This window comes from Heteronotia binoei, chromosome 1 (genome assembly GCF_032191835.1).
Source record: "Heteronotia binoei isolate CCM8104 ecotype False Entrance Well chromosome 1, APGP_CSIRO_Hbin_v1, whole genome shotgun sequence".
NCBI lineage: Eukaryota > Metazoa > Chordata > Lepidosauria > Squamata > Gekkonidae > Heteronotia > Heteronotia binoei.
The window spans coordinates 181,151,024-181,175,781 of NC_083223.1; the positions used below are offsets into that span (position 1 = coordinate 181,151,024).

Sequence of the window (24,758 nt, forward strand, 5' to 3'; positions counted from 1 at the left end):
TTCAATTCTAAACAATTTTTACAAGTTTGTAATCAACATTCTGCATACCCCATAATTTATCTTCACTTTTCTTGTTTTCAGTCAAAAATCCATATATATTCTTGATTATAAACTGTGGAAAATCTATTACACATTAATAAATTTCTGACCTTTCAATCTTCTGATTTAAAAAAATGCACTGAAAGAAGGGATTACTAGGACCACATGTACAGTTGGTGAAGGAAGTCTTCCCTACTGAATCTATCATAGAGAAAAATGGCTGAAAGCAGAGGAAGCAGCCCCGGCTGTGGTAATCAAGCTGGTTATCCAGAGAGGGAAAGGTCAGCTGTACAGAGTCAAAGTTGTTTGGGGAGGGACGGTGGCTCAGTGGTAGAGCATCTGCTTGGGAAGCAGAAGGTTCCAGGTTCAATTCCCAGCATCTCCAACTAAAAAAGGGTCCAGGCAAGTAGATGTGAAAAACCTCAGCTTGAGAACCTGGAGAGCCACTGCCAGTCTGAGTAGACAATACTGACTTTGATGGACCAAGGGTCTGATTCAGTATAAGGCACCTTCATATGTTAAAACAAAGGTCATCACTCTACAATGCCTATGCTGCTCACATGGCTTAGAAGTTAAGATGTGTTAATTTACAATTTCCACATTTTATTTATTTTTATCTGGGGGGAGGGAAATGTGAATGCTTTAACTATTCTTTTAAATCGAAAGGTGTTTTTTTTAAAAAAAAAAAGTTAAACTAACACATAACCTAGCTGCTTTATGAACTAAAAACACTGTATTAAAGTTAAATTTATTTACTTATTTATTGGATTTCTATCCTGCCCTTCCCACTGAAGCAGACTCAGAGCAGCTCACAACAATGAAAATGTTTACACTTCTAAGCTTTAACAGTTAAAACACTGAACAAATTAAATAATAAACACATTAAAACCAATTAAAATAATTTTGGTGCTAGTGTCAATAATTTCAAGAATCTTCAGCCCTCTTGCATATCCTCATATACTACTATAAGTTCAGTTAAAGGCAAGTCGAAACAGAGTTGTCTTACAGGCCTTGCAGAACTGGGCAAGGTCCCACAAGGCTCTTACTTCTTCCGGCAGTTGGTTCCAACAATAGGGGGCCACGATTGAGAAGGCTCTCTCTCTGGTGGTCTTCAATCTTGCCTCCCTCAGCCTGGGGATCAATAATAGATTCTGTGTCCCAGATCTAAGTACCCTCTGGGGAACATGTGCGGAGAGACGGTCTCTAAGGTAGACAGGTCCTCGGCCATACAGGGCTTTAAAGGTAATAACCAGCACCTTGTAGCAAATCTGGTACACTATCGGCAGCCAGTGCAGCTCCTGCAGCCCCGGCTGTATGTGCTCCCACATGGAGAGCCCAAGTAGCAGCCTGGCTGCTGCATTCTGCATCAGCTGTAGTCTCCGGATTTGAGACAAGGGCAGCCCCATGTAGAGGGCATTGCAGTAGTCCAATCTCGAGGTGACTGTAGCATGGATCACAGTTGCCAGTTGGTTGAGGAAAGGGACCAGCTGCCTTGCCTGCCTAAGATGGAAAAAAGGAGATTTGGCAGTGGCTGCTATTTGGGCCTCCATTGTTAGTGAAGGCTGCAGCAGCACCCCCAAACTTCTGACCTTGGAGGCACCGTTTTAAGTGGTGCACTATCAAAAGCTGGTAGGAGGATTCCCCTCCCAGGCCGCCACAGCTCAGGCAGAGGAGCTCTGTCTTCATCGGATTCAGCTTCTATCGACTCCGCCTAAGCCACCCTGCCATAGCTTGCAATGCCAGGTTCAGATTTTCTGGAGCACAGGTAGATCAGATGTCCATCAGTAGATAGAGCTGGGTGACATCAGCGTACTGATGGCAGCCCAGCCCATATCTCCGGGCAATCTGGGCAAGGGGACACTTAGAGATGTTGAACAACATCGGGGAGAGCACCGCCCCCTGAGGCACACCGCAGTTGTGGGTGTCTCTGGGATGTCTGTCTCCCGATCGCCACCCTTTGTCCCTGACCAAGAGAAAAGAGGAGAGCCACTTTAAGGCCAACCCCTGAATCCCTGCGTCAGCAAGGCAGTGGACCAGCAACTTTGTGAAATATCAAGGCCTAAATTCTCACAAAAACAATGGCTGACAAATGCATACAAAAAGCTTACTCCCAAGTTTGCTCCAAGGCCTTCCTATAAAAATCAATGTCAGCAGGATACCCATGTTACTTTGTCCATTACTGGGAACTCTATCCAGCCATTCAGACACCTCTAGCTATTCTTACCAGAAGCACATTAACACCTTAGTTTACCCCCAGACTTCAACTCTCATGCAAACTGTCAGTTTTCCAGGTCCTTGTGTATCCTGATGAAGCCATTTTGAGGCAGAAACATCAAACTGCCTCTGGACATATTTTTCCTATAAAAATAGCACCCAGAGCTCTCTGTTTGTATTTTCCTGGATCCAAACTGCACACCTAGGATGCTGGGTGTCTTGCTCTTCTGCCAGATTCTGTTGCTGCTGGTCTAGTAACTATAATTCCCCCCCCCCCAAAAAAACACCTTCTATATTCCCTCTCATTCCTATATTTCTGCTAGCTTTTGTGTTTGTTTCCAGTGTACATTTATCTACTGTATGTGTGTTAATTTTTATACCATTTTCCTCTTTTCAATAAAACACTGGCTAAACAATGGACTGGGTATTTCTGAGAGTTCTCTAAGGGGAAAATCCCCATAAAACATAGGCAGAGAATCTCGCTACTTATTCCCCTCTTGCAAGCTCTCTGTCTCCTGGCTAATTCCTCCATTAAAAATAGGAGACAGTGCCCCTTCTGGACTACAAACAGCATTTGGGATAACAGTGGGACTGAGAAAGAAAAAGCACAGAAGGCAAAGACTCACAGAAACAGATAAATGGACTATCATGAAGACAAACACTTGAGAAACTGGAGATGCAAAGGAAAAAGAATAAAGTAAAGAATTTATTATCAGAAATATTAGAGAGAAAAGGATGAGAAGAAATCAATTTAAAAAAAATAGAACTGTTTAGCAGAAGAAAGAATGTAAGAAAAAGATAAGTGCAAATTAACTTGATCAGCAAAATCCAGGCTTGCACAATAAACATTTAGCGTCCTAAGCCCCTCTAGGGAAGTTACAAAACAAAAAGTATAGGAGACAATTGTGGTGGAAAATCAATGTTAAGAGCATAACAATCTCTCAGAATTTGGTAAGCAGGTCAGACAAAACAGAATCCAAAAGAAGCACATGGTTCTCAGAAAAGAAGGACAATTACTGAAGAGATGAGCAAAAAGAAAATAGTTCCAGACCCAGAATGTAACATACAATGTAAACTGGAGGCTGAAAGCCAACCAAAAATCAACTAAGATTTAACCAAGCCATCAAAATGATTAATGTAGATATTAAATGTTTTGGTTTGGATCCTGGGGTAAATCTCAGATAACAGAAGTTATTTCTGTAGTAGAACATAACCTCCTTGCCTCCCCTCCCACCAAAGCCCAGAATGCTCTCACTGAATGTTCTGGGGGAAAGAAGCCACCCCCCTCCCCTTAAAACTTCCCTCCTTCCATTAGGTAAGATTTACCACAGATACTTGTATCAAAACCCAGCCTTGAATTCAGCAGGAGCTCTCAGGAGCACAGCTCCTGAACTTTTCCGACGGTTCCCCCTCCTCCTCTCCACCTTGTCCATTGAATAGTAGGCGCAGCTGCATAACAACCCTTGAATGAGCTCCACCACTTATTTTTCCTACAAAACTATCACTGATCAAGACGGTCGGATTATAGGCCCCTTGAAGAGTAGCAGCTGAAAGTGGGCCTTTAAACAGATGTAACTACATCTGAAATGTTATAGTTTCCTAAATCAATGCACTGTTTCAGGCAGAGATGAAATTTAAGAATGGGTGTCTAATGCAGCCCCTAAAATGATACCACAGCAGTTATTGTTCCGAACTGCAGCTCAAGTAAAACCTCTTGCTATCTTACAAGGCTGCAAAAAAGCTATTTAGTGATCTACATAATTTAAATAATTAATCCGTCTCCTTCAGTTTCTGTTTTAACTTTCACTACCATATTGATTCTGTAGTAACAGCTCTGTTACTCTAATCATGTTTTTGTATAATTGATTTTACATTAAGAGAGACTGTAATAATTACTGCACTATGTGCATTTCTGAATCACAACAAGATTTCCAGTCCTTGCCCCTCACTTTTGATCTTTAAGAGGCAGCTGAAAATGACTTTATTTTGTTAAGTTCACAAGAAGTCTTGATTTGTATTTTAATTTTTGGGTTTTTTATATGCTTTATCAGCTGCCTTGAGCTCTGTAATGAAGAAAGTGTTGGAAATTTTGTGAGGGAAATTAGTTAAACTTTCCTAGATAGTTCAATGAACCACTGGATCACAAAAGAGTTAAGAGATCTTTAATATTGAAAAATATATTTTATTTCTAAAGGAGTAGGGACATTGGGATGAAAATAATAACACTATAGACTACATTCTCTAAGCTGTCACTAACAAGCTGTTAGTCAGTTCACTCCAGATCTTAACACAGAACTGCCAACTGTTCTTTAACCGTCGTTTTTCAAGCTTCTGTTTAACATTCCATCAGCTCTAATCTGATTGTCAGGTAAACATATCTAACACTATAATGACTGAACTTTAGACATTGCCTAGACATACAATATAAATATTCAAAACAGGGCTGAATCTACCCATTTTTTGAGCAGGGGCAAAACTAAAAAATGGCGCCCCCCCCACTCAAAAAATGGTTGTGGTGGGGGGTGTGCCTGTCACCCCAGGCAAGGCACCTCCACAAAGCAGCCCCAATCTTCCACCCCTTTTTTCTTTCCCAGGTCTGTGCACAGACCCAAAGGAAAAACGGGGGGGGGGGGGCAACACAAATGCCTCCGGGATGCTGTAAATTTCTCCTCCCTGGGTCTGTGCACACAGACGCAGGGAGGGGGGGCAGTGTTTGCACCATCCTTAGCTTCAAAGACGGTGCAAACACCACCGGGACGCCCTCGTTTTCTCCTCCCTGGGTCTGTGCATACAGACTCATGGAGGAGAAAGGGGGGGGAGTGGTGTTTGCATGGTCCTCAGCACCAAGGACAGTGCAAACACCACGGGAATGCCCTGGCTTTCTCCTCCATGGGTTTGTACACGAAGACCCAAAGAGAAAGGGGGGGAGAGGTGTTTGCGCCAGCTTCGGCTTCAAGGACAGCGCAAATGCCACTGGGATGCCCTCACTTTCTCCTCCCCCGCTCTGTGTTCACAGACTGCTCTCCAAGGGAAAAAGGGGCTGCGGCAGCATTTGCGCCATCCTCAGCTCCAAGGACGGCGCAAACACCACCAGGATGCCCTTACTTTCTCTTCCCCTGGTCTGTGCACACAAAGCGTGGGAGGAGAAAGGGGCGGGGGCAGAGTTTGTGCCCTCCTCAGCTCCAAGGACGGCGCATATACCATCGTGACACCCTTACTTTCTCCTCCCCAGTCTGTGCACACAGGCCGGGGGAGAAGAAATGCATGGGCGGATGGCCAATTTGGTGCCCCGCCCCCGACGGCACCCAGGGCAGGCACCCCCTCTTGCCCCCCATCAAAATCCGGTCCTGATTCAAAATTCCAACAGAAAGGTGGTTCATAAATGTTTTAAATAAATAAGACTTCTCGTTTTGCTTTTTGTGAAGATCATGTTATAGTAAAAACAGAAGTACAATTCCAGAACTACACTTCTCTGGGAATAAACTAACAACCAGAAATTTTGGGATGGGTCCTACCTAGCACAAGAAGAGCTGTACTAGATGAAGAGAAACCTTCCCATCTTCCCCTTCTCACTGCAGGCTTCTGTCCTGCAAAACTGTGTTTCTGGAGGTGAGCAGACCTCCAGGAACAAAGTGTGTGGCGAATCAGGGATCTGCAATGGAAAGAGAGACTTGCCAAAAATCTCACACCACTTCTATGAACAGAGGATCACGGACTTTTTCTTCATTTAATAAAGTGACAAACATATCCATTAAGAAACCTCAGACAAAAAAAAAACCTTCGCGTACAATAATGGGGAAGACGACAGGATAAAATTTGTTTGTTTTTCAGATTTCTGTAGCCCAACTCTATCGCACTATTCAATGGATACCCCATCCTATTGAATATACTTGACTTACACTATATAATCCACTTTGAGTCTCAGCAAGGAAGGTGGAACAATAACAACAACCTTATTTAAATAAAGAAAGAAAAACCTGAAGCCTTTTCCCTAACAATAGAAAGTTTTGTTCTTCTCATCTTCAAGCTATTGTCAGCAAATTCTATATGGATATTGTGGCAACTGAAAGTGAAAGTCAAAACTGTTTTATCAGAAAGCTGCCCAATTATCTGATTTTTAGTTTTAAAAAGGTTGGCTATTGTAAAATAACTGTCTCCTATTTATAAATACTGTATCCTTGGTGTGAAACTGCTGAAAAGGTCAAGATTTTGTTGTACATTTAAAGCAATACTTGAGATAGGATTTTAATAAATCGTTCTATCTACACTTCCATTTTTATACCCATTCTATAGAAACTTTCATCTGCAGTTACATTTTCTAAGAAATCAAAATCTTTTTCATTACTTTTACATTTGAGCCTAACCAACAGCATGCCCACCACTAATAATTTCCAAGGTTAATGACAACATGGGAGCAAACAAAGGACAAGATAAACAGGGAGGCATTAATATTATGGGTACCTTTCTGAAAGCTGTTTTAAATAGGCCTCCTTCAGTATCCAGAGCAACCAAGAGGAAATATCACAGAAAGAAATGCAATAAAGTTCTATACCAAGAATTGGGCAAACCTATAACAAGAACTAATGTACTTATTTTGCATAAATATTTAATTCCAAAAAGTTATGATAGCTGAAATTTTTTTAAAAAGGAAGTAGGGAAAAATAAGAACAGTAAGAAGATGGAAGTTGGACAACTTTTCCCCCTGAATATGCCAGATGCCTTTTTCAGGCATTTTCTTCTTATTTTCAACATAATTTTAACAATCATCAATACAACAACATTGACTTATTTGCAAGAGAAAGTTTTAAAATGGATGCATACCTTAGAAAGTGATAGAAAGCCCTCACTAGCGAGCACTTCTTGAGCATTTCTGTCCATAAACATGCAGCACATACAGGTCAGTTTGGGAAGTGAGTAGAGACTCGCAACGTCATAGGTCATGCAAACATTCTGAATGTTAAGAATAGTGCAAAGATATTCAGAGGTGGAATCTTCTAATTCTGGGAATCCATATTTATGAGCCAAACTCAAGAAGTCTAAGAGGACTTCCTCCTTCTCATCTCTTAATGTGGCACGACCCGTGTAAATATATTTTAATAACATTGTAAAGGCTTCTGCAGTAGTGTCTTGGAGAGGAATTTCTGCTTCAGGCTGAGATTCACGCATTCCACCATACAGCAGTGCTCTGTACAGATGCAGAAACAAAAAGCAATAATGTTCAAAAGTGAATATTCTAATAATAAGAAACTTAATGTCAGTCCTTAACAGCCAAAATACATCTAGCATAGCTCCAGAAGTTGACATGCAAGAGGAATTTCTGCACTTCAAAAACAATTTGCTAGCACTAGATTTGAGTACCTGCTAAAACATCCATGCATAATACATAGGTATCTGACAAAGGTTGTTCTTGAGGATGGTTGATCTACTAACACAAAGCACAATTGAAATAGCTAACTAATAGCTAGTTGTCCAAAGATTTAGTAGCTGCAATGCTTTTCTACCATGCCTTAATAAAATATGCAGGAAAGTCACAGCAGCAATGTATTATTTTAAGGGCAATTTATTAAGTAATTTACCCTGTGAATAGATTGAAGAGTCTAAACTAGGGATGGGTTCATTTGTTTCATGATTAGTTTGATTTCTGACCTGGTTCATTTGGTTCAGGAGGAGTTAAACTCATTGGGTGTCATCAGCAGGCTCTCCTCCATCCATCCTCCAAGTTTGGCAAAGATTGGATTTGGAAAGTCTGAGTTATAGCCCCCCAAAACAGATGCCCCCAGGAAAACTCAGCTTCAGTTGTCTCTGACAATTCTTTGTGTTGCAGAATGGGAGCTCCGTGACTGGCTCCCAGAGCTGCCAATCAAGCTATGGACAACTGCTATGGGTATTTCTAGGGCTCCTGGAAGTCCGCCCCCAGCACTGCCTAGCAATTGATTGAATTAGTACCAGGCTGTCTGAGAAAACAAACTGCAAAGATGAAACAAACAAAGCACAATGGTCAGAAGCGGTTCAAAACAATCCATGGATTAGCCCAATCACTCACAAATCATAATTTAAGATTCAGTTTGTGCCCATGCCTAGTTTACATTCTAACTGCAGAATATAACAAGATGGTCATATGTATTACATAGCTAGTTACAACATTAAACAGAATTTTTTATAGAAAAGCACCTGTGATTTGAAAAATGATTGCATAAAATAAAACTGTGGTGCTATATGGTCACCATCTCACAGATAATGAAGGAGAGAAAGGTGAAGCTAATTTTTCTCCAAGATATGAGATTACTTTTCCTAACAGCAAACTCAGTAGCCCCATGGCTATCATTAGGTTAGTGAAATAGAGTCAATTTGCTGTGGTGTCATACCATGAAAATGATCATGCAGACGCTGAGGCTCAATATCCCATTGTCTGCAGTGCATTATTTCTGACTTTTCCTGTTGTTTTCGGCCTTGCAGCTTTTAGCATTGGTGTGCTTATGGTGTGATCTGACTTTTTTGGCATGATATGGTTGTGCTATGGTATACCAGAGCATGCGCTTCCCCCATTTTCTGTAGGGGAAGTGATCTAACTTCAGCTTTCCATCTCCTCCCCCCTTCCTGCAGTTTCTACCTAGAAAAACTACAGTCTTTCCCCAGTGGGGACCAGTGGCAATGCAGCTCCAGGTTTGCTTGGAAGAAACTAACATCTTGGACCCCTTCCAGTTCAGCTTTCACCCTGCCCATGGGACAGAGACGGTGCAAGTTGCCTTAGTGAATGATCTCCAGAGGCATCTGGATCAGGGCAGATCAGTGCTGCTGATACTCTTAGATCTGTCAGCAGCATTTGATACAGTCGACCATGAGATGTTGGCCCACTGCTTTGCTGACGTAGATACGGGGATTAGCTTTACAGTGACTAGCCTCCTTTCTTCATGGTCAGGGTGGCTCTTGGGGGGGAACTGTCCCAGTGGCACTCACTCGAATGTGGAGTGCTGCAGGGGGTGATCCTTCCCCCGATGTTATTTAATATCTATATATGCCCCCTCGCCCAGATGGTCCAGAGATATGGCCTGGGTTATCACCAATATGCTGATGACACCCAGCTCCATCTGCTTATGGATGGCTGCCTGGACTCTGCCCCTGATGAACTAGGTGAAGCATTACAAGCTGTAGCAGGTTGGCTAAAGTCAAATCCATAAAAGACGGAAATCCTGTGTCTGGGGGGGGGGGGCGGGCAGGAAGTGGGATCAGGCTCTCATCCCTCGATGGAACTCATTTAGTCCTATCGACAGAAGTGAAGATCCTGGGGGTACTCCTGGATGCCTCTTAATCTATGGAGGCCCAGGTTGCCACCACTGCAAGGGCCGCCTTTTTCCATCTGAGGCGGTCCTGGCAGTTGGTCCTCTACCTTGCCTCCCATGATCTAGCCACAGTGATTCATGCAACGGTCACCTCCAGATTGGATTATTGTAACTCTCTCTACATGGGGCTACCCTTGGTCCTGCTCCGGAAACTCCAGCAGGTGCAGAACACAGCAGCCCAGTTGTTGGCATCGAGGCCTATCCATGCACGGATGCATCTGGTGCTGCGCAAACAGCACTGGCTATTCATCTGTACCAGATCCATTCCAAGATGTTGGTCCTTACCTTTAAGGTCCTTTACAGCCTGGGGCCTGCATACCTTTGGGACCTCCTCTCCCCATATGAGCCCCCCCCCCCCGGCACTGCAGTCAGCTACACAACATCTTATTGTGATCCTGGGCCTAAGGGCACCTGTCTGGCTTAAAAGAGGGCCAAGGCCTTTTTGGTCCAGGCCCCTACCTGATGGAATGAGCTCCCGCTGGAGATCCGGGCCCTGCGGGACCTATCCAAGTTCCACAGGGCCTGTAAGACAGAGCTCTTCCACCAGGCTTTTACTTGATCCAGCGGGCGTCCTATGAAGCCATCGCTCCCCCAGTATCCAGCACCTTACCATCAAGGTCACAGGCTGTGTTGGAAGTTTCCAGGTTACACAATGTTGTGTGGTTTGTTCTACTGACTACTGCTCTCGAATCTGATCGATATTTTTGTGGTGATGATGTTTTGAAGTGATTCATTTTAATGTTGTTTTAATGTTGTAAGCCACCCTGAGCCCGCTTGCGGGATAGGGCAGGGTATAAATTGAAAAATTAAATTAAATTATAGCAGGAGCGAAGCGACATCAGCAGGATATAATGACACAGATTCCACCATTTTCTCCAGGGGAAGTGATCTCTACCATCTGGAGAGCAGCTGTAATTCTGACTAATCTCCAGCTGTCATTTGAAGACTGGCAACAATGGTCCCCAGGTGGAAATGGCTGGTTTGGAGGGTGGAGTCTATGACATTGTACTTATCTGAGGCTAATCCCCACCCCTCCTTAAACTCCACCCTCTCCAGGTGTTCCCCAACCTAGAGTTAGCAACCCTGTCTTCTTCCCAGCCAACCATCAACCTACCTTTAACTGCCCTTCTTGACTTCAGCTTTCCATACCCTCCCCCTCACTGCAAGCTCTCCCTAGGAAAAGGATGGTCTTTCTCCACAGGACCAAAGCAGCTTGTATCATTATCCTCTCCCCCTTTTGATCTACACAACAACCCTGTGAGGTAGGTTAGGCTGAAAGTCTGTAACTGGTCCAAAATCACCCAGTCAGCTTCCACAGCAAGAATCTGGGTCTGGCAGACCCTGCTCTGAAGCCCTAACTCCTATGCCACACTGGTAGTCATAGGGGGGTTACTGCTGAACAGTAGCAAGCATCTAGGCCTAATTAAGACATGCCAGTCAGGTGGCATCAAGTCACCCATCAGGTCTAGGTTAGCCAACCTCAAGATAAGAGTCTGAAGATCTCCTGGAACCACAACGGAACTCCAGGCAACAAATCTCTCCCCCTCCCAAAATAACTGCTTTGGAGGGTGAACTCTATGGCATTATATTCAGCTGAGGCCTCTCTCCTCCCCAAACTCTAGTTTCTGTAGACTCCACCACAAAAACTTCAGGAATCTCCCACCAACCTGGAGCTGGCAACCCTAGTCAGGACTGGCCCCAATAAATTCTCCCTCACAGGCCAAAAAAGGCCTGGAGAGGGCCTCTCCCCTGCTTTTTACTGATAGAACCAAGCCTGGAATACTATGGTTGTCCAGCAATAGCCATTAAGGGAAAATGGAGGACTTGGCAGGATAGGTCAATAGACACAAAGGCAGCTTCCCCAGTGGCCCAATCCTCATCTGTGACACACGGCTCAGTCAAAGGGAGGGTAGGTGAGTCATCACCAGTACGGCTTGGCTTTAACTATTACTGATTAGATTGTATCTATTTATTAGATTTTTTTAAGTTGCTGCTCACCCAGAGGACCTCACGGCAACTTACAACACTTGTAATCTTATCACAATCCATATAAAACCCTATTTTGTTTCTCCAGAAATAGATAACAGAATAGGACGGTGCCTGGAATTTTATTAGGGATTTAATCAGAAATTTAAATTAAACTAATTACACATACCAAAAAGGAGCATAAATTATACTATATAAGAAAGTGAGACAAGCAGTTGGTTTCCCTAAATACCATGGTTACAGGCAAAAACAAAGGATGTGGTACAGCTAGGTCATTTTAGATTCTGGATAACAGTTTTACAGGACCCTGCTTTAGATAGACCCTGTATATTTGCACTGTATTACCATTGCACTGACTAGTCTCTCCTTCCTATTAACTGCTACTTACCAGGTTTCTCATTAATTCTTCTGCTAAATTAACTATTGGAAATTGATGCTAATTAATTAATTGGATTGTTAGTTAAGGGATTTCTGTTGGTTTAGTTAGGAGAATTTGGATTTAATACTTAGAGCCTAAATCATTATAACAACTTTTTGGTTCCTTGTAATAGCTACTAACTGATAGATAAATAACTGGATGGGTAGAACAGATGGGGGGTTGTGATTATCCACATTGATTTTAGTTTTAATTAGTGGTAGGGACCAATCAGGTTTTTAAACATTAAAATTAGGTTTGATAGGTTAGTAGTAGATATAAGATACAAATATTAAATTAGCAAGTACAGGATAAGTGTAAGAGGACATTATTACAGTGGGAGTAGTCTGAGGCTGAGGTGAAGACCAGTCAGCATCAATGTCCTGTCAGGGGATCCCAGTGTTCCAGGGGAGGGGAAAGTATAGCAGTGGGAATAGGCAGAAATGGAAGGAAAGGAGACTGAGATATGGAAATGTTCTCTCTCCTTCAAGCCTATGTCCCATCCTGATGGTAGCAGGTAGTGGGGCCAAGAGAAATTACTTGCTTCCGTCCTTGGTGTTGTGCACTGCCAGGTCCATTAACAATAAGACCACAGTCCTACGAGACTTCCTGCATGAGCAGGCTATGGACCTGGCTTGTGTGACTGAGACCTGGGTGTGAGATGGAGAGACAGTAGCTCTCTTCCAAATGGCTCCACCTGTGTACTCAGTCCTTCACAAGTCACAGACTAGCGGGCAGGGGGGAGGATGACTCTGCGGGATCCTTGGCCCCCTGGTGACTCATTAGATGAACTAGTTGAGACATGGCACCATCAACTCCCCACAGCCATTGATGAGATCGCTCCCCCGCACCTTCTTCGTTGCCATTCTCAGCTTGCACTGTGCTATACCCCGGAATTGCGGCTGATGAAATGGCAACTTAGACGGCTACAGAGGCAATGGAGGAATGCCCATGACAAAGCAACAATAATATCTTATAGTAGGGATGGGGAATGTCTGTCCCAAGGGCCGTTTACAGCCCTCGAGACCACTTGGTCTGGCCCTCGGAGATTGCTGGGCTGAGTTGAGCCATGTGGCGGCCTCCCTGGGGCCCGGCTGGCCAGTGGAGGATTGTGAGTCGCAGCCACACTGTGCAGCAGCCTCCCCAGGGACTGGCTGGAATCCCTTTATTTCCCTTTCTTCCCCACATTTCTTTATAGCCCTTTCTTCTCCCCTTTATATTCCTTTCTTTCCATTTCTCCCCCCCCCCATTTCTTGTATATAAACAATTTTATTAGTAACATATGGTAGTAGAACTATTTCTACAGCTTATAAAAAAAAAGCCTTAAGATGAAAGCATCATTCTACCCCACATCTTACTTTCCTCCCACCCCACCCCCCAATTATTGACCCCCGCCAGTGTTATTTTTTAGAAAACAGATATTAAAGGTACCTTTAACTATCAAGAAAAAACAAAAATTGATTAAGAAAGAGAAAAAAGAGAAAAAAAACCCTTCAAAAGTTATATTCTTGTCTTAAAGGTCTTAATCTTCAAAAATTGTCCAGTGTCCTTTTATTTTCCACTCTTTTTCTACATATCTTCTGAATTTCTTCCACTCCCGATTAAAGAGTTCTAAATCGCAGTCTCTTAATTTTCTTGTTAGCTTATCCATTTCACTCCATGACATAACTTTTAAAGTCCAGTCCCATTTTTCTGGTATTTTTTCTTGCTTCCACAACTGCGCATACAATGTCCTAGCAGCTGAGAGCAAGTACCATATTAAAGTTCTATCTTCTTTTGGAAAATTCTCCATTTGTAATCCCAGCAAAAATGTCTCTGCTTCTTTTTTAAATTCATATCCTAGGATCTTAGATATCTCTTGTTGAATCATCTGCCAAAACATTTTAGCTCTTTCACAAGTCCACCACATATGGTAGAAAGAGCCTTCATGCTTTTTACATTTCCAACACCTATCTGGCATCTTATTGTTCATCTTTGCTAATTTTTTTGGAGTCATGTACCATCTATACATCATCTTAAAACAGTTCTCTTTAATACTATGACATGTTGCGAGTTTCATAGAGTTTTTCCACAAATGTTCCCAAGATTCCATTTTTATTTCTTTATTTACATTAATTGCCCATTTTATCATTTGAGATTTCACTACTTCATCCTCTGTAGTCCATTGTAAAAGTAATTTGTACACTTTTGAAATTAATTTCTCATTATCTCCAAGCAGAACTCTTTCCATTTCTGTTTGCTCTTTCCTTATTCCTTCAGCTTTGATATCATTCTCCATCAAGCTTTTTATTTGTTGCATTTGAAACCAATCATATTTATAATTCAATTCTTCTGCAGTTTTCATTTCTATTTTCCCACTTTGTATTTTTAGTAGTTGGTTGTATGATAGTTGTTTTTCCTTAACTGTTTTGGCCGTTAACTTTATCACTTCAGCCGGCACTATCCACAGAGGTCTTCTCTCATCGCCATATTTCTTGTACTTTATCCACACATTTAGTAAGTTGCTCCTTATATAATGGTGAGAGAAAAGACCGTCCATCTTCTTTTTCCCATAATACAAGTAGGCATGCCAGCCGAATTTTTTCCCATGGCCTTCTAACACTAGAAGTTTTTTATTTAATAACGTTATCCATTCTTTCAACCATACTAAACAAATTGCTTCATGATACAGTTTCAAATCTGGTAATTGAAACCCACCTCTCTCTTTTGCATCTATCAGGACTTTCATTTTAATTCTAGGTTTCCTCCCGGCCCACACAAATTCCGAGATTTTTCTTCTCCATTTATCAAATTGCTTAGCATCTTTCACAATGGGGATAGTTTGAAACAAATACATAATCCTTGGTAAGATATTCATTTTTACTGCAGCTATTCTGCCCAACAATGACAAATTGAGCTTGTTCCACTTTAGCATATCTTCTTCTATTTTGCGCCAGAGCTTTTCATAGTTGTTCCTAAACAGATCAATATTTTTCATTGTTATCTCTACCCCTAGGTATTTTACCTTAGAGGTAACTTCACAACCCGTTAGTCTTTGTAGTTCTTGTTGTCTATTTTTCTGCATATTCTTACATAAAATTTTTGATTTTTCTTTGTTTATGTAAAGTCCCGCCAACTCCCCAAACTCTTGTATTCTCGTTAGCAACAACGGTGTAGCTTGTAAGGGATTTTCATTTATAAACATTATATCATCCGCAAATGCTCTGTATTTATAGGTATACCCTTTTATTTGTAGTCCTTCTAAATCTTTTTCATCTTGGATCTGCATCAGTAAAATTTCAAGAGTCATTATGAACAACAATGGCGAAAGCGGGCAGCCTTGTCTAGTACCTTTACTAATTTTCATTTCGTCTGTAAGATCTGCATTGATGCACAACCTTGCCCTTTGTTCAAAATATATTGCCTTTATCATTCTTATAAAACTTTCTCCAAGCTCCATTTTTTCCATCACTGCAAACATGAAGTCCCAATTTAAATTGTCAAATGCTTTTTCTGCATCCGCAAAGAATAGTGCTACTTCCTTTTCTGGATGTCTTTCATAGTATTCTACAATATTTACAACAGTTCTAATATTGTCTCTTATTTGTCTTTTGAGGAGAAAACCAGCTTGGTCCTCCTTTATAAAATTTATCAGATATTGCTTAAGTCGTTCCGCCAGAATTCTTGTAAATATTTTATAATCATTGTTCAAAAGTGAAATTGGTCTATAATTTTTCACATTTGTGACGTCTCTTTCTTCTTTAGGTATCAAAGAAATAACAGCTTCCTTCCATGTATTTGGTACCTTCCCTTTAGCTCTTATTACATTCATCAGCTTCTGTAATTTTGGTATTAATTCATCTTTGAAAATTTTAAAATATTTAGCTGTATAACCGTCTGGCCCGGGAGCTTTATCATTCTTCATCACATTAATTGCTGCTTCAATTTCTATTTTTTCGATTGGGTCATTCAAAATTTTTCTCATATTTTCAGTTAAAGGCTCAATTTTTATTTTCTGTAAGTATTCATCTATCTTTTTTCTCTTTACTTCAGCACCTTTAAACAGCTTGGCATAGTACTTAAAAAATTCTCTTTTTATTCCCTCTTGAGTAACTACATCTCTTCCATCTATTACAATTCTACTAATTGTTTTGTTTTCTCTCTTTTTTTTCAGCTGCCACGCCAAGTATTTCCCCGTCTTATTTGCTCCTTCAAACGATTTCTGCTGAAGCCTTTTCAAGTTCCATTCCACTTCTTTGTTTAGTAAATGTCTTAGTTGAGTTTGTAATATTGATATTTCCCTTAGAATCTTCTTTTTCCCTGGTCTTTTCCTCAACGCACCTTCTTTTTTCTTTATTTCATTTTGAATGTCCAATAATTGTTTTTCTTTTTCCCTTTTATCTTTGTTGTTCAGTGTAATCAACAACCCTCTCATTACTGCTTTATAAGTATCCCAGACCGTCTGGAAGTCAATATCTTCTTTATCATTCATTTGGAAAAATTCCTTAGTCTCTTTTCCTAGGAAAGTCACTGTTTCTTTGTTCTGTAGCAAATCTTCATTCAGTCTCCATCTTCTCAGTCTTTTGGACAATTTTGTAATCCACATTATTGGGTTATGGTCGGCACCGATTTTAGGCAAAATATCTATCTTCTTTGTTATAAGGCCTAAGTCTCTAGTTCCCCACAGCATGTCAATTCTAGAAAAGGTCTTATGTCTTGCAGAAAAAAAAGTATAGTCCCGCACTTCAGGATTGAACTTTCTCCATATATCTTCCAAGTTTTCCTGTTTAACTAACTCAAAGAAAGACTTTGGCAATTCCCCCCCCCCCCATTTCTTTATTTCCCTTTATTCTACTTTCTTCCCAGTTCAATTTGCAATTGATTATCCCAGATGGTGTGGCCTAATATGCTAATGAGTGTGTGACCTAAGGTTGAAATAACTGAAATAAAATTTGAAATAACTGTAAGGAAAATAAAAATATGACAGCATGATACAGGCATCTTCTCAAAAAGTGGAAACACTCTGACTTAACAGAAAGTGTTGACATCAGTGTACTCCTTAGTACCTTTCTATTTTACCTTCCTAGCATAAAAACTCAGAGCACATCTGACAGAAAGCCTGAAATACTTCACCTGAAATACTGACATCTCGCTGCCAGAATCACTCTGTGAGCAGGAAAACGTTTCTTTTCGACTATGAAGGTAACATCACTGTACTCCTCGCCATTCATCAGAACACCAACATGATCAGACAGAATGTGAACATGGTCAATTTCCCCAACTGCTGTGTAAGGACGGAGAGGGTGACTATTACTCATCTTGTAGGAGAAAAGTATATCTTACACCTGCAAGAACAAACCATAAGGACATTAAAGAGGTACACATTTTTAAGCCTATTAAAAATTAACAGATCTAAATGAAATCACATTTTCAATCAATGAATGACTAGTATAGATGCCATTTTGCAAAAAAATAATAATAATGAACACCAGTTTAATGGAAGCAGATGTCAGAACAATGTTGCCAATCTAAGCACTCCAAATAAACAAGCCTTTACAAAACAAATTAGAAGAAAATCATTAGGTACCAGGGTTTCCATATAGCCAGCCAACTCACTAATTATAATGCCCTGTACAAGTTAAATTGATTCAGTAGCCAGAGCAGATCAATTAAGATCCATATAGCAGTGCTCAAATTAAATACTGAAATCCACACCAAGAGTTTTCACCTATAATTAGCTAGAATATGAGTATTTATGACTTATTCTCACAGGAGTCTGATTAACTCTCCAAAATTGAGATCACAGTGATTTTCAATTATTAATATAGGAACTCTTTTCAAAGATTCATGTTTTATATGGCAGAGATACTAATAAGTCCTTGAAAAGCTCTACTGGGAAAGTCTGTGTGCCCAGTGTGCCTTCAGACTGAAGAGGCTTTTACTAAAAAATAAACCTTCTGCTCTTTAATTGCAAAGCCTAAAAGATGTCCCAAGGGGCAAAGTGGCATTTGCAAAACATATGCTTTAGCCATTTCACTCCGTTTGCAATACCCACATGGTGCATAATTTGAAACTGTATTTTTTGAACTTCAATTCACACTTTGAGGAGGATAAAGCTCTGTGCATATTTAAATAAAATATATACCTTCACATGAGAACTTTTTTTATCTGAGTCCAAAACCCTTTGATTCTGTCTACATATCATTGCTGTATTTTCAAGTTGAAGTATTTTTCATAAAAAGAGCTTCTTTGCTTAGATGACTTGAAAACGATACTGAGGATTGGTAAAAGCAACTTGAGACTAACCTGAAACGCCACGCGTTCTCAGGCAAGAAATATCAAGCTACAGAAATAGGCCCCATGAGTGTTTCTGGCAACAAGGATACGATTTTACTTGTTCATATGAACAGTAGTCAAGTAACTAAATAGGCTTTATTAGCTCACAAAATAAGCTTATACAAACAGGGCTTGAATTACATATCTATGGACTTTATGAACATGCAAATAAAACCCCACGTTCAGGTCCCATAAACATCTGTGCTTGTAAGAAAAACAGGCAAAACAGCCATTTAAAACACACACCGCACACATGAAATCTCATAATCAGAAATGTATTTTCAAGTGACACAAAACGCAAAAACGAATATATTTTTAAACCAACAGTTAAGCTCCTTGGATGTTTTAGAGTTTCAAGACTTACTAAAACCCATCAAACATTGACTCTTTTTTAAAAACAGCCTCTGAAGCAGAAATTCTCAATACAAGAGCCACAATGTGGTAAAGTGGACAGAAAGCCAGACACAGACTCAGGGTTCAACTCTTCACTTGTGAAAGTCACTTTGTCTAATCTACCTCACAAGATTGTGTTGCTAATAAAACAGGGCAGCCACACAAACTCTGCATAAAGCTACTTGAAGGAATAAGATGAGATACAAGTATCTTTTAAAAAATTTTCTTAGATGTCTGTTGAGCTGCCCTGTCTGCAGCTGGGAGAAATCACTGACTCCAAGCTGTGTCACATCAACAAAGTACAGGAATGAACTAACCCTTTAACTTTAACCCTCCTTTCAACTGAAGGATCAAATTGGTTTCCAGAATGCTCTGCAAGATCCAATGCACCTTGGCAACTTGTTAGATGTGCTTGTAGAAGACTGACAGAGCTGTCTTTCTGAAGCCATCAACAAAATCGCTCCTGGACGCCCTCTCTGAACCCATGCCAGGCTAGCCCCTAGCTTTTGTTTGTTGTTGTTCAGTCGCACAGTCAAGTCCAACTCTTTGCGACCCCATGGACAAAGTCACGGCAGGCCCTCCTGTCTTCCACCAACCTCCGAAGTCTGCTCAAATTTGTGTTTGTTACATCAGTAACACTGTCCAGCCATCTCATCTTTTGCCATCTCCTTCTTCTTTTGCCTTCTATCTTTCCCAGCATCAGGATCTTCTCCAGGGAGTGCTCCCTTCTCATTTGGTGGCCAAAGTATTCAAGCTTCAGCTTCAACTTCAACATCGGACCTTCCAGGGAACGGTCTGGGTTGATTTCCTTTAGGACTGACTGATTGGATCTTCTTGCCGTCCAAGGGACTCTCAAGATTCTTCTCCAGACCACATCTCAAAAGCATCTATTCTTCTGTGCTCAGCCTTCCTTATGGTCCAGGTCTCACAGCCATATATTACTACTGGGAATACCATCACTTTGACTATATATATTTTTGTTGGCAGGGCGATGTCTCTTTTTATTATACTGCCCAGGTTCGCCATAGCTGTCCTCCCAAAGAGCAAACATCTTTTAATTTCATGGCTACAGTCACTATCTGCAGTGATCTTGGATCCCAGAAATGTGAAGTCTGTCACTACTTCCATGTCTTTCCCTTCTATTTGCCAAGGTGTGATGCAGCCGGATGCCATGATCTTAAGTTTTTTTGATGTTGAGTTTCAAGCCTACTTTTGTGCTCTCCTCTTTCACCCTCAACAAGAGGTTTAGGTTCTCTTCACTTTCTGTCATAGAAGTGGTATCATCATTAGATGATTAGAGTGGTAGCCCCTAGCTACAAAGGATGAAATGGGAGCTGAGACGACTACAACGCATGTGGTGGTGGGTCTCAAGATGAAGCTGCAATAGCATCTTATAGGACATTTATGAGATCCTTTGAGATGGCAGCAACGGCTGCAAAGAAAAAATTCTATGCATCCTCCATTGTGTCTGCTAGCTCTTGATCAGCACAATTATTTAGAATAATTTGATCACTTACTTTTTTTACACAGGGAACTCAAATAGACAGCAAATTGGCAATCAGCTGCGAGGCTTCTGAGAACTATTTTGTGGGCAAAATCTTGTCCATCATGACCTGCCAGCTAATATTGATTCAGTACGAGAACTGGAGGCCCCTTGGCCTTCTTCAGGCCCAGTAATGGACCACTTCAGTTGATTCTCTTGAAGTCAACAGGGTCCTGTGTGCTGGGAAGCCCACCATTTGTCTCCTTGATCCTTGTCTGTCCCAAATGGTGAAAGCCAGCAGGGATGGAATATTATCAAATTATCTCTGCGTTCAGGGGCTTTAGAGGAGGCAGTGGTGAAGCCACTCTTAAAGAAACCATCTCTGGATCTTACAGATCCAGCCACCTACCTCCCATTTCTGGGTAAGGTAACAGAGAGTGGCAGCAGAATAACTCCAGGTTTTCTTGAATGACTCCTCTATGCTGGATCTATTCCAGTCCTGTTTCCACACAGGCTATGGGATGGAGACAGCTCTGGTCACTTTCACAGATGATCTCCACAGAAATCTGGATTGAGAAGGATCAGTGCTGCTGTTACTACTGTATTTGACTGCAGCATTTGATACAGTTGATCATGATCTTATGACCGACTGCCTTGCCAACGTGGGGATAGGTGGGACAGCCTTAAAGTGACTTGTTTCATTTCTCCAGTCTGGGACAGAGGGTGGCACTAGGGGAGAGGGTTTCACCATGTTACTCTCTGGTGTGCAGCATCCCACAAGGGGCAATCCTCTCACTCATGTTGTTTAATATATATGCACCCCCTCCTCCAGCTGGTGCAGAGCTCTGGGATAGGTTGTCCCCTGTACACTGATGACACCCAGCTACCCAGGTTTGAATCACAGGGGAGTGAGGGGGCAGGTTGGAGACCCTCAATTGGAGGCCCCTGCCAGGAAGTCAGATGGCAGGATTCCCACAGCACCCTGTAGCTATGGGCCTGCACCCATGTCCAGCAACAGTAGCTTACCATCTGGATGCACATATATGGAGCAACTTCAAAAATAGCAATGGTTAATGCCACAAATGAAATGATTTTATATCTGAATGTTAATAATTTATTGACTGTTTTATTGTAACCTATTCTATTTGTATTATATTGTTATATTGTGGTTCTGTATTGTTGTAACCCACCTGTCATCATTGTCAAAGAGGCCCAAGTCCAAGCTGAGCAGCCCTGGGGCTCTGCCAAGACCACAGGAGCTGACTGGATCAGGTTGCTACACAGACTGTTTTAACATCCCACTTAAACCCTTGAAAAATAGGGTATATATACAAAGGCAAGCTCATCGCAGATATTACAGGGGTAATGAAGAATTAATAAAGGGCTCTAAGTATGTACATGACTCATCTAAAATATCACATTCTTCTCTCATTTCACAACTTGCATGCATTTTAATATAGCAGTAGGGCACTATGCAGAGGCAGCAACTGAAAACCACCTTTGTTGATCTAAAATTGTACAGTGTCACTGTAAGTCGACTGTGACTTGATGGAACTTTCCACCATCATTAAGGTATTCAGCTTGTAGTTACTGGACAGAATAGTTATTCTTCATGGAACAGGAAATTATGGCATTTTGTTGACAGGTAAAACTGTGAATTTTAATAATTTGAGTAATGAGAAAATTGCAGAACTTAAGTGGCTAGAAGGCATAACACAGGAATATATGATTATTCCAGTGGACTCCGTAGATTACCCAGGAGGGACACAGAAAGTCATCGTCTGAGGCTAGACACTGTTCCTGTGGTTACTTGCCCACCACCCTGCTCTGAAACAAACCTATAACAATAAATATATTTTATAATGCCTGCCCTCAAACAGCAGATTTCTTTCCAACATGGTTTTCACTCTGCGTAGAAAGGTAGCCTTTACTTCTATGTATTTGACAGATGACAAAGTGTTCAATTTTGAGAAATGTCAAACACAAACCTTGTGTTTGTACTTCAGATACCATTTAAATCAGGGTATTTCTTAAATGAGAGAAGCATACTATAATTAGTTTGCTCTGAATGTAACAAAAATCTCAATTTAACAAAACAGGTTTTTGAACACAGATGTATCCATTCTTGTGTTTAGTCTTTTGATCTATGATGGGCACAACATTGCACATGCCTAGTACATGGAATAAGAGAGCTGATCCCTGTGAACTCATGAATGGTCTGGCAATTTTTCAGCTTCACTCAGGACAGAAAACAACAAACAATAAATCAAAATGATAGGTAGATTTGCATACATCCTCTAGTACTGTCTGGACACACAAAAGAATGTGACACAGGGCTAAACCAAAAGTACTTCCAAGTCAACAGAATGCCTCACATTATCTTACCTTTGACCTCCAAGACAGTGGCACACTCTACAGATAACTTCTAGTGTCAGTGGCAAAACTATGAATTCTCAAGTGATTTCAAGAAGAAATCAGGACACAAATATGTAGTACATTTGCTTACAGTGTATGTTTTCTAAATGCCATAATAATTAATTTAAAAATGTACCCAGCAACAACTTGTTGCTTACGGTTTATTTGTTAACAAAAAAGGCAATATATAAAAACAAATTATTAGAAATTATTTTTCCCTGTTTAGCAAAGGATTTGCTTACTTGCTGCCACATAGTATTCTGAAATGGCCATTTGTAGTTAACCACAACTGCCTACAAATCATTTCTTTTCGCCAAAAATAAAACATGCCATTGCTGCATGGCTTGCTCTTCCAGCCAATTACCCAAGAAAAATGAAGCTATGTATTCATTTCCCAACAAGTACAGTTTATGTCATGGCTAGAATAGAAAACTGTTAGTACAGTATATTTCCTACACTTCTTTAATATGCACAAAATCACAATAAATTATTTTCTGGAAAACCACAACTGCAACACATCATGAAACTAAAATTTTTAAAAGCCCATTTGGATATAAGAAATCAAAGTCAATCTCCTTTTCATTTGGTATACCAGAAACCTGGTCTGTTTGGAAAAGCGGGAAGTATTACACACTACTTTCTTGATTAGATACTGTAAATCCAGGATTAAGGCTGTGTTTATTCTTAATGAGAAGTACAATACTGGCAGCTTTCCATCAGCAATACAGCACACACTTTATGGTAGTTACATTTCCTAAACTGTGTAGAAAGGAGGCAAAATCCACTATGGCACAAACTCATTGGACCCTTATTGGAGTTTAGGCAGTCTAGCATAGCTTTTGGTAAGATGGGACAGAGATGTCAAGGCTCAGGCTGTAGTGAAAGGGATAGCAGAGATGTAGAAAGGAGACATTTCCAAACTCTGTTGTCTGATCCCAATCCAGTTCAGAGAACATAAAGCAAAAGTGAGAACATCTCTCCTAATTTCTCCTGCTTGACAATGCTGTTTGGGAGTGAGCAGTGAAGTGGCCAAATTTGCGGATGACACTAAATTGTTCAGGGTGGTGAGAACCAGAGAGGATTGTGAGGAACGCCAAAGGGATCTGTTGAGGCTGGGTGAGTGGGCGTCAACGTGGCAGATGCGGTTCAATGTGGCCAAGTGCAAAGTAATGCACATTGGGGCCAAGAATCCCAGCTACAAATACAAGTTGATGGGGTGTGAACTGGCAGAGACTGACCAAGAGAGAGATCTTGGGGTCGTGGTAGATAATTCACTGAAAATGTCAAGGCAGTGTGCGTTTGCAATAAAAAAGGCCAACGCCATGCTGGGAATTATTAGGAAGGGAATTGAAAACAAATCAGCCAGTATCATAATGCCCCTGTATAAATCGACGGTGCGGTCTCATTTGGAGTACTGTGTGCAGTTCTGGTCGCCGCACCTCAAAAAGGATATTATAGCATTGGAGAAAGTTCAGAAAAGGGCAACTAGAATGATTAAAGGGCTGGAACACCTTCCCTATGAAGAAAGGTTGAAACGCTTAGGGCTCTTTAGCTTGGAGAAACGTCGACTGAGGGGTGACATGATAGAGGTTTACAAGATAATGCATGGGATGGAGAAAGTAGAGAAAGAAGTACTTTTCTCCCTTTCTCACAATACGAGAACTCGTGGGCATTCGATGAAATTGCTGAGCAGACAGGTTAAAACGGATAAAAGGAAGTACTTCTTCACCCAAAGGGTGATTAACATGTGGAATTCACTGCCACAGGAGGTGGTGGCGGCCACAAGCATGGCCACCTTCAAGAGGGGGTTAGATAAAAATATGGAGCAGAGGTCCATCAGTGGCTATTAGCCACAGTGTGTATGTGTGTGTGTGTGTGTGTGTGTATATATATATATATATATATATATATATATATATTTGGCCGCTGTGTGACACAGAATGTTGGACTGGATGGGCCATTGGCCTGATTTAACATGGCTTCTCTTATGTTCTTATGTTTATGAACATTGGGGCAATCTTCATGTCTGCTGTATTCATCAGAAAAAGCCCTGCTTGCACTTATTTAGAGAGAGAAAACCTTAGCGGCTTGAAGTATTGCCAAAAAGATGTAGCATCATCTTTGTTTATCCTCCTGAAGTGTCAAATAGTAGGAAGTA

The 24,758-nt window shown here is 41.1% G+C and overlaps 1 protein-coding gene across 1 annotated transcript in view; it reads right to left on the reverse strand.

The window, feature by feature from the left end:
- Positions 1-24,758, reverse strand: part of BTBD9 (BTB domain containing 9) — a 376,375-nt gene that overhangs the window by 345,885 nt on the left and 5,732 nt on the right. The window contains exons 2-3 of the mRNA XM_060244929.1: positions 17,107-17,318; positions 7,075-7,438 (exon numbers count right to left, since the gene is read on the reverse strand). Of these exons, the coding sequence (XP_060100912.1) occupies positions 7,075-7,438; positions 17,107-17,291 (549 nt within the window). The 5' untranslated portion in view covers positions 17,292-17,318. The remainder of the gene's footprint in view (positions 1-7,074; positions 7,439-17,106; positions 17,319-24,758) is intronic.